Source organism: Bos grunniens, chromosome 19, assembly GCF_055505025.1.
Source record: "Bos grunniens cultivar Pamir isolate PY7600 chromosome 19, Bosgru_T2T1.0, whole genome shotgun sequence".
Classification (NCBI taxonomy): Eukaryota; Metazoa; Chordata; class Mammalia; order Artiodactyla; family Bovidae; genus Bos; species Bos grunniens.
Genome location: NC_141183.1, coordinates 9431710 through 9444336, shown reverse-complemented (window position 1 = coordinate 9444336; position 12627 = coordinate 9431710). Strand labels below are relative to the sequence as shown.

Below are 12627 nucleotides of genomic sequence, written 5' to 3'. Positions count from 1 at the left end.
ACTCCCCTGACCCCTTCCTATATGGCCCTGGGGGAGAGCCCTCCAGCTCAAAGCCCTTGCCCACGATGGTGAGGCTCAGGGTGGGCTCATGGACACAGACTCGATGCTCTCCTTGTTGCACCAAAAAGTTCTGTTAGTTCAGGTTAGGTGAAGAACTGTGGGGTGAGATGATTTTGGAATGGAATCTGGACCCCTCTCCCCTGCATGTGGTCTTTTCCTTTGCCCACACCACCTGTGCTCCTAACAGAATCACTCCTCCAGCCCTTCCCTGGACCACCTGAGGGCTCCTCCTTGACACCCTCCCGGTAGAGAATGACTTCCTGCCCAGACATGCTCCTCCTTCCTGGGTCTAGACTGAAACTCTGTGCTGGGGCCCTCTCTGTCCTCACAGGTCTTTCCCACACCCTGCCCTGCAACCTTCCCCTCCATGGGTGGGACTCAGGCTGTAGACCCCCAGAAGGCGGTGGGGAACCCAGCTTGAGCTGATGGGGTCTTCCTCGCCCACATTAACGCTTGGGCCTTACCTTGCAGTACTGAGCTGATGAGACGGGTCCGTCGCTTCCAGGTTGCCCAGTACAAGTGCCTGGTGATCAAATATGCCAAAGACACGCGTTACAGCAGCCTCTTCTCCACACATGACCGGTCAGTCCCTACCTCTTCCATCCTGTCCCCACACCTTTTGTGAGAAGCCCGGTGTAAATTCTGACATACTGTCAGAGTTCTTTAGAGTGGATGGTTAATAATGCTGATGCCTGACAAGGAACCGTTTAAATCTGCAAACTTTCCTAGTTGCTTGGCATGGTACCCTACAACTTGGCCTTTCTTGGGACTCTAGCCCAGTGGTTCTTAACCCAGTGGAGGTGATTTTGCCTTCTAGAGTCTATTTGTAATGTCTGGAGATCTTTTTAGTTTTTAACCACAGGAGGAGATAAGGGCATGATGGCAACTAGTCGGTCGAGGAATACCACTAAACATTCTATGATGCATAGACCGCCTCATGACAAAGAATGATCCAGCCCCAAATGTCAGTAGTATCTGACTAAGGATACTACTCTTGACCTCCTGCTCTTGACCTCCATGGAAGATGTAGGCTGGTTTTGTTGGCTGCAGAGTGAATTTTATTTAAATTTGTAGTTGGCTTGTCCTCGACTTCCCGTCATCTCGTGGCCTTCGAGCATCCCCCTTTTACGTCTATCTGCCTGCGCCCTGTGGACATTTCAGTCCACTGCCTGAGGTTGGAGGTGAAATTTAGTACCATTCCTGCCATTCCGTGCAGCAGACTGGGGCCTCATACTTTGGAGCCTGAGACACTGTTGTTGTCTTCCAGACTTGTCCACTTGAGCCCCCAGCAGCAAGGCCATGCTGTGAGTGGTTTCAGGGTGGGAGCTTTTTTTTTTTTTCTTTTTAAAGTAAGAGGTGGATTTATTTAGAGAGAAACATACACCACAGACAGAGTGTGGCCCATCTCAGAAGGAGAGAGTGGCCTCAACATACGGCATGGTTAGTTTTTACAGGCTGGGTGATTTCATAGGCTAACGAGTGGGGTTCTGAAGGCGGGCAGGTGCTGAGGCTTAGAGGGCCCTGGACTCCGAGTTAAGTTAAACATTGAGTGACATTTCCCTGACCTGCTGTCTGTTGCAGGCAGGTCATTTACATCTCCAAATTTGCCTTCTCATCCCTAAAACATAGGCCTCCGCCGCATGGGACTCGGGGAGCATCAGGGGTGGACAGTGAGGCAGTAGAGGCAACACTGCAGCGAACAGAAGGGCAGCTTCTGGAGTCTGTTCAATGGCGTGAAATCCGAGCCCTGCCCCAGGGTCACAAACCCTTTCTGACATGGGCTCTAGAGGCCTGGACAAGCCCCAGCAGAGGCCGAGCGCTTGGCAGGGTGACAAAGCTCCAGAGACGCTGCTCTTGCTAGAGATGGAACCAGCTTACTGCCTTGCCTGCTCTCTGGTTTTCTTTATTTGGGGAAGGGTGGGGGGTTTAAAATGCAGGAAGTAGTTTCCCACTCTTCCCAGAGCTTGAAGCAGGATGACCGTAAAGTAACTGTAAGATAATCACTACGGCATCGTTTTAAAAGTGAAGTAAAAGTTGCTCAGTCGTGTCCAACTCTTTGCCACCCCTCTGTCTGTGGGAGTTTTCCCGGCAAGAATACTGGAGTGGGTTGCCAGGGATTGAACCCAGGTCTCCTGCCTTGCAGGCAGATTCTTTATGGTCTGAGCCACTCTAGCTGTAAACTGCAGAACCTTCAGGAAGCTCCTAGCCCCTTGCAAGGCTAGTTCAGAGGAGCAGGCAGAAATGGAGACAGGAGAAAATAACATTGTAGAAAAACAGAAACTTTTTAAAAAGAAGACAAAGAACTAGCTTTCCTTTTCCAGAAGGCCTGGCTGTGGGGGCAGGGCAGGATTCACTGAGTCATTTAATGCACTGGAACATTCCCACATGCTGCCTTTCGCTTTCATACTCTGCTGGGTGGGAATCTGCCTTTAGGACATACGAGGCAGCAGCATGAATGTGGATTTGAATGCCGACTCTGCCTGTTAATAGCTCTATGGTCTGTAAGAAATCCTGTGATCAGCCAGAGGAGTCCACAGGAGGGAATTCTAGGTCACTGCCCTGCTGATTGGTGTTCCCAGCTTATCTCTGCCAGCGCACGGGGCTGCAAGTCTTAGATTCTGGTGCTAATGGTCTACCCAGGGCCATGGTAAGACTTTCATGGGCCCCTTCCTCTATCAGAAGAAAAAAATTATACTCTATGAGTACATTGCTAGAAAGACAAAAATAATTCAGACAGAGTCACATTCTGGTTTTTTAAAAAATAATTTTATTGATTTATTTTTATTTTTGGGGGCTGGATCTCCCGTGCTGTTCAGGTTTTTCTCTAGGTGAGGCGAGCGAGGGCTACTGGAGTTGCGGTGAGCAGGCTTTTCACTGGGGTGGCTTCTCTTGGGCACACGGGCTCCAGTCGCTGTAGCTCTTGGCTCTAGAGCACAGGCTTAGTAGCTGTGGCGCCTGGGCTTCCTTGCTGTGCAGCGAGCGGGATCCAGGATCAGAGCTTGAACCTGTGCCTCCTCCACTGGCAGGCAGATTCTTTACCACTGAGCCACCAGGGAAGCCCCTTATTCTGATTTTTAAGAGAATTTAAAACATTTCATTCATCCCCAAAGCGTCATGGGCCCTGGACACTGTAGCTCATGAATTAACCCCTTCTGTGCCCCGGCCCCTCCCCTCCCCTTACACACACAGCAGAGAAGAGCTTGGCATCCAGGTTGACCTTTACCTTGGGCATGGCTAATTTCCAGTCCAAAGCATAAAGTGAAATAGCTCATGTTGAATAGCTGGTTTTCTGAAGAAAGACCTTTACTATCCTTCCCAGATGCCTTCCCACGGGCACTAACTTCTCAAAGCTCTGGGCAGATGGCTTGACCTGCTTTGCAAGGAAGGGGTGGTCGTGAGGGCGCTCCCCTGCCTTGCCCACACTCTGGCTTTCTGTCCCCAGGAACACCATGGAGGCCCTGCCAGCCTGTCTGCTCCGGGACGTGATCCAGGATGCACAGAGGGTGGCTGTCATAGGCATCGACGAAGGGCAGTTTGTAAGTTGACTTGTCCTGACATTGCTCTTCCTGTGAACCCCTTAAGTCCCCCTTTTTCCTCTGCTGGTTTGGAGGTTATTGGTTCTATTCTGATCTTTAAGTAGGTAAATATTGTTAAGTTAATTTGCTTTAACTAGTATCTGAAAACCCTTTGAATTTCCCTTACTGCTTTCTGTGTTTCTGAGTTGTTTTTTTTTTAAATATGTATTTATTTGGCTGCTTGGGTCTCATTCAGTCTTCATTGCAGCATGGGGGATCTAGCTTCCTGACCAGGGATCAAACCTGGGCCCCCTTCATTGGGAGCACAGACTCTTAGCCACTGGACCACCAGGAAATTCCCCTCTGTGTTACCGTTACATGGAATTTATTGTACCTTTAAAAAAAAAATTTACAATGAACAAAAAAGTTTGATTTCTCAATACCAGAAGGAAGGGTTTGGTTTGGTTTGGCTCATTGATACTTCTTGCTTGTTTTTTTTTTTTGTTTGTTTGTTTTTATTCATTTGGCGGTGCCACGTCTTAGTTGCGGCATGTGGGATCTAGTTTCCTGACCAGGGACTGAACCCGGGCCCCCTGCGTTGGGAGCATAGAGTCTTAGCCGCTGGACCACTGGGGAAGTCCCTCTTGCTTGTTCTTTATGGGTTTATTTTTCCTCCTGCTGAAATACACCCTTTAGTAGTTCTTACAGCCAGGCTGTGTCGGTGGGAAGCTCTCCGTCTTGATGTGAAGATGGCTTTGTTTTGTTTTCTAGTTAGCGGGGTTGCACGTGGCCAGTGTTTCCCCTTGCTGCTTTGGAAAAGCAGCAGACGCGTGCCTTAGAGCTCAGGAGAAGGCCTCTCTGATCCCTTTCCTGGGCAGGGAGCCCGTCTGTTCTCTCTCAGAGCATTGTGGTCCAGGGGGGTCTTCTTTTTATTTATCCTGTTTTATACTGGCTGTGGCTTATTTAACAGTCTGCTCTTGGGGTTTTTGTTTGTTTCTGCTGTATTGGAGTACAGTCGATTGACAGTGAATTAGTTTCAAGCGTACAGCAAAGTGAATCAGTTATACGTATACACACATCCACTCTTTGTTATTGGTTCTTTTTCCATATGGGCATTACAGAATATTGAGTGGAGTTCCCTGTGCTATGCAGTAGGTCCTCATTAGTTATCTGTTTTATATATAGTAGTGTGTGTATGTCAACCCCAATCTCCTAATTTATCCTCGCCCACCTCATGCCCCTGGTAACCATAAATTTGTTTTCTACATCTGTGACTCTGTTTTTGTTTTGTAAAAAAGTTCATTTGTACCTTTTTTTTAGACTTCACACATAAGTGATGTTATATGATATCTTTCTCTGACTCACTCCAGGTCCGTTCATGTTGCGGCAAGTGGCATTATTTCGTTCTTTTTTAATGGCTGAGTAGTATTCCATTGTATATATGTACTGCATCTTTTTTATCCATTCATCTGTTGATGGACATTTAGATACCCTTGTTTAAGAATCAAGCATCAATTCTGTTCCTTCTGTTGTCTTTCTGGAAACCTCTTTTTAAAGTCGTCTCCAGCTCACTCTGCATCCGGGTCATTAGGAGCATGCTCTCTGGCTGAGCTTGTGGGTTGTCTCTTGTGATCTTAGTTTCTCTCCAGCGTTTTTGCAGTGTTTTATTTCTTCAAATGTGTCTTGAATGGATGAAACTAAAACTCCCGAGGGACTTTACTTCAACCCCCCACCTCCACCCATTACGTTAGGGTAATGTGGCTCCTGTGACAAATAAACCCTAATTTTCAGTAGCTTACCATGAAAGAAAGGTATTCCAAGTCATCAGTGGTGGGATGGCCTGCCAACGAGGCCCCTGTCTTCACATGTGACTTCCAAGATCAGTCCAGGTGGCTGCATGCTGACGGTAGAGAGGAGACAACCCAGAGGTCCCTAGAACCCAGTGGGTCCCTGGGTGGTTTCCATATGCCAGGGTCCGCACGTGTGCCTTGCCTCTGCTGCCTTCTCACCACTGGAGTTTTGGCATACGGTTCCCTTATCTGTGGACTTCCCTGGTGGCTCAGAGGTTAAAGCGTCTACCTGCAGTGCGGGAGACCTGGGTTCAATCCCTGGGTCAGGAAGATCCCCTGGAGAAGGAAATGGCAACCCACTCCAGTTTTCTTGCCTGGAGAACCCCATGGACAGAGGAGCCTGGTGGGCTAAAGCCCACGGGGTCGCAAAGAGTCGACACGACTGAGCGACTTCACTTCACTCCCTTATCTGTGCATTTGGTCCAGTGCTGTGCCCTGGAGGAAGAGGAAATAGAAAATTAAGGAAATACTTTTCTTTGTTAGGTGAGTGGTTGGCAATCTGCCTGCCTCTTTGTTAGGTGAGTGGTTGGCAATCTGCCTGCCCTGCCTTCCAGGTCCCAGGGCAGGGTGGAGCCAGTGGCTCGGGCTGTAATGTCCTCCAGGGATGTCTCAGGCTCTGTTATGGTGATCACAGCTCCATGCTTCCCTCCCACCTGAGACTGGGGATCCTCTATCCCCACACTGGGTGTATCTTTCGGTGTGTGCCCTCTGGAGATGGACTGCTGGCTGCCCGGACCTGCTCCGGGAGCCGTGCTGCATCCGTCTATTCACCCACCTTGTTGTGACCACTCTGTCTCTGACCTCAGAGATGGTCAGCTTGCTTCTGAACACAGCTGTGTCGTAGCTGGCCTCTTCATGCACGCACACACGCACACTTAAGTTTTCTTTTGTGGCTTCATGGTGGGGGGACTTGGGGTAAGAGGGGCTTCAGGGGAGAACAGGGCTGCAGCTCTTCCCTTTCTCTCCCAGACTCTGAGCTCCAGAAGGCTTTGGGGAGCCTGGGTCAGTTTTGGGGGGTGGCTCTCAGAACAAGGAATGAGAGCTTTGGGGAAGCTCTCCCATCCTTCAGGCCCGGTGTGTGCCCACTAACCACTCTGCTCCCTGGCTGTAGGTAAAGCGTCTTCTCAGGGCTGAGCTGGACACCCTGGCAGGGACCTTCCTCTTCTGACACCTCCTTGGTTGAGAGCCAAGTGCCCTGGTTCGGGAGCTGGTGGGCCACTGGACCCCCAGTTCTGTTCTGTTTCTATGGCTGCTTCCTCTCTGGCCAGCAAGTCACAGTTGAGTTTCCATCACAAGTATTTATTAAACGCCCTATAGAAACATCGCCAGTCTTCTGTTCGATCCTCACCCCTGTGGGTCTTGCTTAGCAAGAAGTCTGGAGGCTGCCTCTCTACGTGGGGCCGGACAAAAGGACTGCCCCTTCCTTCCTTCATCCTTCCTGTGCGGACGAGGTGTCAGGGAGGGGTGTGTCTGAAGTCCCCAAGCTACCAGCTGAGGGTGCAGTGATGGCTGGGCAGCTGGCTCCTGGGCACGCCAGCCTCACGGGGTCACCCTGAGTGCCCGTCTTATCTCTGTTTTACCACAAGTACGAAGGGGGCTCATCTGGGAAAAGTCAGGAAGGGCTATATCTAAGAAGAAAGTCCATAACTGACTACTAATGTCTTCTGTCCAGAGACCACCAGGAATAGCCCCAGAACTGAACAACTGGGGATTGTAGTTGCAGGGAGACACTGGCATGAGAACTGGGGGGTGTGGGTGAGGGCTTGGTTATTAGGAAATGGGGGCGGTGTCAGGTCATTCCTGGGAGGGTTTTGGAGGCCGGTTTGGCTCTTGATTTGGTGTCCTTGGAAGAGCGATGATTCTGACCAGCATCTTAAACGTCACCTGTAGGGAGGGTGGACCAGGAGGCCGAAGCAGCAGGGGTCACTCCTTTAGCCAGGAGGGGGGACATTTGGTACCCCATAGCCTAGGTGATGCTTACTTACGTTCTGTCCGTGCTCAGACATGCTTAGGGAGGGGTCTTGTTTGTTTGTTTTGACCATGCCACACAACGTGTGGGATCTTAGTTCCTGGACTAGGGATTGAACCTGGGTCTACGGGAGTGAGAGCTCTGAATCCTAACCACTGGACCCCCAGGGTATTCCCTAGAAGGGGTCTGGTTTTGCCCTGTGTGACCGGGCCAGAAGCTCATGAAATTAACTCTATGAAATTAGTTGTATGAAATTAATTCTGTTCAGCACAGCAACCCCAAGGCCCACTGTGAGCGCAGGCAGCTCCTGCCGCTGGCCTGCCCTTCTCTTTCGCTGCCCAGAAAAACAAAACAAAAATCACAGAACATTTTGTCTGCATCCTTCTAGTCTCCGTACATATATATCTATTTATAGATTGGGTTCATATCACGTGTTGTGACCATCTTTCCACATCAACAGACACCTATCCTTGTGAATGTACCGTGTCTTGCATGACCCGGCCCCTTGGGTATGGCACTTAAAGGCTATGATGGACGTGTGGGTGGACATTGGGCTGTCATCTGGCGTATTGGGGTTTATCTGGTGTATTGGAATCACTGGCCAAGGGGTCGGATCTGTTCATGCAGTGTTTTCTGAGCTTGAGCCGTATGGCGGCAGTGTTCTAGGTGTTGGGGGTACAGCCAGGGTCTCGCCCTTGCGCTTCCATTCTAGCTGGGGGAAAGAGATATGTAAAAGTTTTGGCAACTAGGGAAGAGAAAAGCCGTGTGAGTAGGTGGAGCCCCGGTGGGGATCGTGCTTTATGAGGACGGTCAGAAAGGGGCTGGAAGGGAAGTGGGGTGAAGTTCCCAGGCAGGAGTGTGCTCCAGATCAGGGGCTTTGGCCTGGTCAGCAGGAAGGACTTCAGCGTTCACCCTGGGAGAGCCTGGAAGCCGCCCAGGACGGTCCTCTGCTGGAGGGGCATGGATGGCTTGCAGGAGGGGGGCGGGGACTGCCGGGTCTGCAGACGTCCCCGTGGAGGGCAGGCGGCGGTGGCTGCGCACACATATTCTGTTCTGACTGCCTTTCTCTTTTCTTACTGGGTGGCTGACGTTGTCCCTATTTTCTCCTTTTGTAAAGAGCCTCCTCTTGGTTTGTCTTTCCTCTGGGTCATGTGATATAACCAGCGCCACTTTGTTACATGCTGTAAATATTTCTTCCTGGTTTATTTGCCTCTGGATTTGGTCTGGGCATCTCATTTAGTCTTTACCATTCGTGGTGGAGCGGCTGAATCCTTCACTGTCACATCCTTCGCCCTGTCCCCTCCTGTGGTCTCTGCAACCTTCAACGCCAGCCGGGCTGCTAGGAAGCGAGGTCTCCGCCTGGGCAGGGCCGGGGTGCTTCCGTCGAGCATCACGAGGCTGCGACCACTGGGCAACATGACGACAAGGGCGGATCTCCTTCCTGGCTGCCTGACCTCCGCTTCCACCGCTTTCGGTCCTCCCCACCCCCATCATACCTTGTTCAGGAAGCGGCTCTCGGCAGGTCAGCCCTGGTGCTGGGCGAGCAGATGAACCACACTGGCAGGCTTGTCACTGTCAAGAAACCCTACCTGTTGCTTTTCTTGCTGGATCCCCTGTGGTGATCATTTTTGTCTCCCAAGAAAATTCTGCATTGGCTAGGTCCTCTGAAGCCCCGCTTTAAATGTAACTTGTATTGGGGTCTTTGGCTGCTGTAACATGCACTGCAGACCAGGTGGTTTAAACCACAGACATTCATTTTCTATAGCTCTGGAGGCTGGGAGCCCAAGATCAAGGTGTGGGCAGGGCAGGTTCCCCCAAGGCCGTGAGGGAGAGTCTGTCCCAGGCCGGTCCCCTCGGCGTGCAGGTGGCCATGTGCTCCCTGCCTCTTCACATTCGTCTGCTCCTCTGTCTGTCCCTGGGTCCACATTTCCCCTTTTTGCGAGGACACCATTCCTACTGGAGTGAAGCCCACCCTACACACCTGCTTTAACTGGATGACCTCTGCAAAGACGCTCTGTCCAAATAAGGTCACATTCTGAGGTACTGGGGGTCAGGGTTTCAGCATAAGGATTGGGGGGGTGGGAGGCTTCACAAGTCAGCCCGTAACATAACCTAAAAAAATGAGTGGCGATAGAAACAAACGTCAGTAACGTGGTTGGTTACCAGTGGGCCTTCGGGGATGCTGCAGACAACCTGGGCAGCTCTGACTGTACCTTGGGTCATTCAGGACCCCCTTCTGGGGGCCCCGGGTTCAGTGTTTGGGCAGAGAGTGGGAGGGCATGTGAACAGGGCACAAAGTTCAGGTGGAAGAACTAAGCTCTCTGACCGCGGGCATCACTGTAGCAGGCAGGGTGGAGGGCCCCTCGCGGTCCCCAAACCCTGGTGTGGAGGGACCATGACTGGACAGGGAGGGTAAGATGAAGAAGGTGCTCCTTCCAGGGTGGTTCTGCTCTCCACCTTCCCCGTGGATTTCTGGCAGTGTCTAGAGACGGTTTTGTTTGTAACAACAGGGATCGGGGTGGGGGGCACTGGCTGACAGGTCCTTGCAGGCCGGGGGCTGCATTTCTGTGACCTGTGACGTGTCCTTTAGAGAAAAGGAGGGGCCTCACCTGGAGCCAGGCTGGAGCCTAGGGGTGGGAGGTGCCGTTTCCATAGTGCAGGCTCGGCAAACCCTGCAGAGGGCAGTCAGATCTGGCTTTGGTGGATCCCGCTGGAACTGCTTTGGGTTCTCTAAGCCCCGTCCTGGCCTTCGTCTGGGTGAGCCCTCGGGTCTTGTAACTACACACCTCCACAAGTAGCTTGGAGAGAGACCCTCTGCCCAAACACTGGAACTCCCCACTTCACCCAGCCCACAGACCAGATAGATGATTGACCAGTGAAAGGTCACAAAAAGCTTCGTTTAAGTAGTGGCCCCTTGGGCCACTTGAAATGAAATTTTATTTACCAAGTAAGGACTTTCCGCAGGTGGTGTGTTGAGCCATCCTGCTCTGTAAGTGGCCAGTGGAACTCCTGCCCCTTCTCCAGGCATCACATGGTACATTATGTTTAAAAGAAGAAAATAAAAGCAAACACACAGAGCCTGCCTCTCAGCCACATAGCATATGTAATAAATTATTTGTGTGTCCTTAATCCTTAAACATCACCAGGGGCCTTCCTTGCCTTTTCCTGGGCTCAGGAACGTGAAGTCATTGCCAGTGTCACAGCCAGTGGAGAACCTGGTTCAAGCCCGAGGCAGCGTCAGATCTGAGCTTTGGTCCACTGCAGTGGCAGACAGCCTCTCCACCTGGGTTGCATCACCCTGGTGGCAGGCCCAGGCGCCTAGCCTGGAGTGCGGCCTGGCTCTGCTGTGGAAAGTTGGTGCCATGGGGGAGCAAGTTGGGAAGCTGTGGGTGGGAGAGCTGGGGTGGCCCTGTTCTCAGCTCCACCTGGATGCGGGTAGTGGAGCTTCTGGGCCTGGCAGCGTGTCCGCAGCTCCCGGAAGCTGCTGCCCAGGGCAGAAGCTCACTCCTCCTCCTCCTCTCACCCTTTCCTCCAGTTCCCTGACATTGTGGAGTTCTGCGAGAACATGGCCAACTCGGGGAAGACTGTCATTGTGGCTGCGCTGGATGGGACCTTTCAGAGGAAGGTGAAGTGTCTGGTCCAGGTCTTAGGGTGGGTCCGGGGACTGAGGGGCCTGGGCAGTGCACAGAAATGGACAGCCCAGCGTGCCCTGGATGCCCACACCATGCCCAAGCCCAGGCACTCGGGCCAGCCAGTCCCAGCTCCCTGGGGTGCCCCGACTCCACCCGCCTAGGGCAGGTGCTCTGGGGGAAGGCGAGGTCCAGGCTTAGTTTCCTGGCTTCAGGGCTGTGAGTCAGGGTCTCCAGGAAAAGCCCACCCGGCGAAATGAGTGTGCACTCGTCTTTCTGTGGATTGTACAGGCTTTTGGGACCATCCTGAACCTGGTGCCCCTGGCAGAGAGCGTGGTCAAGCTGACGGCAGTGTGCATGGAGTGCTTCCGAGAGGCCGCCTACACCAAGAGGCTGGGCGTGGAGAAGGAGGTAGCTACTCCCTGCCTTCTCCCAGGGGTGGGGCGCCTACACCTAGAGGCTGGGTGTGGAGGAGGAGGTAGCTGCCCCCTGCCTTCTCCAAGGGATGGGTGGGTGGGGGGCAGGCAGGGGCGCCTACACCAAGAGGCTGGGTGTGGAGAAGGAAGTAGCCGCCCTCTGCCTTCTCCCAAGGGCGAGGGATGGGGCGCTGCGCCCCCCACCCCGCTCAATCCAGGCGCTTCCTGTCGCACGGTCAGGTCGAGGTCATCGGAGGAGCAGACAAGTACCACTCCGTGTGCCGCCTATGCTACTTCAAGAAGGCCTCGGGTCAGCCCGCCGTGCTGGACAGCGAAGAGAATAAGGAGAACTGCCCGATGACGCTGGGAAAGCCCGCGGAGGCCCCAGGAGTCCGGAAGCTGTTTGCCACTCATCAGATCTGGCAGTGCAGCCAGGCCAACTGAGGTCCCGGCCCCTCCCCATGGCAGGCGCTCCCCCACCACCTGCTCCCCCCAACTCGCCCGCTGTCGCCCCCTGGCGGATGCCCGAGAGCTGCCCAGCCTTCTTGGAGGAGGAAGTGGTGGGGGAGGGGCATGGGGGGAGGTGGAGGTTTCACCACCAGCAGTCCCTGCTGCTGTGCCCTTTCCCAGGCCAAGGAGGCGGCTGGTGATCTGCACTGCACACTTCCCTCCTCGCCTGCCCACCAGCTTTTCTCAGTTCCCATCCCGGCTGCGGGGCGATCACAGTCTCCCGAGGCCGGAGCTGGCCGCCCTGCAGGGCGGGATCCGGCCGCTGCAGCCATCCCTCTTGGGGTGAGGCCAAGCCACAAGCTGCTGTGACATCGGCGTCGCCGGCTTCTTCCCAGTTTGTGGCATTTGCTGTTGAGTTTCTGTTCTCACTGGGAAGTCCATACCCCAGCACCTCTGGCTCAGCGTGGGCCTCCTCCCACGCAAAGACTTGGTCCCTCTGCCTGGGACAGGGCTCCTGGCTGCCCCTGGGGATGGCTGGACTTATTATTTCCTTTTGGGCTGAAAGCCCTTCCTGATCTGGCGATCATTTTCTCCAGAATTACAGCTTCTTCCACGTGGGTGGCACTCACCCTGCTCTGGGGCTCAGCTCCCATGGGCTTGTCTTCTAAGGAGGTGGGGGCTGTGTGTGTGTGTGTGGAACTGATAACTAATATTAAAATTTATTGGTTGGTAAAAGCA

General features: G+C 53.1%; 1 protein-coding gene across 1 annotated transcript in view; it reads left to right on the top strand.

Moving 5' to 3' along the window:
* The window catches only part of TK1 (thymidine kinase 1), a 13561-nt gene extending 934 nt beyond the window's left edge, over positions 1-12627 (top strand). Inside the window, exons 3-7 of the mRNA XM_086356398.1 lie at positions 532-642; positions 3503-3596; positions 10930-11019; positions 11315-11434; positions 11680-12627. Coding sequence (XP_086212524.1) covers positions 532-642; positions 3503-3596; positions 10930-11019; positions 11315-11434; positions 11680-11883 — 619 coding nt within the window. The 3' untranslated portion in view covers positions 11884-12627. The remainder of the gene's footprint in view (positions 1-531; positions 643-3502; positions 3597-10929; positions 11020-11314; positions 11435-11679) is intronic.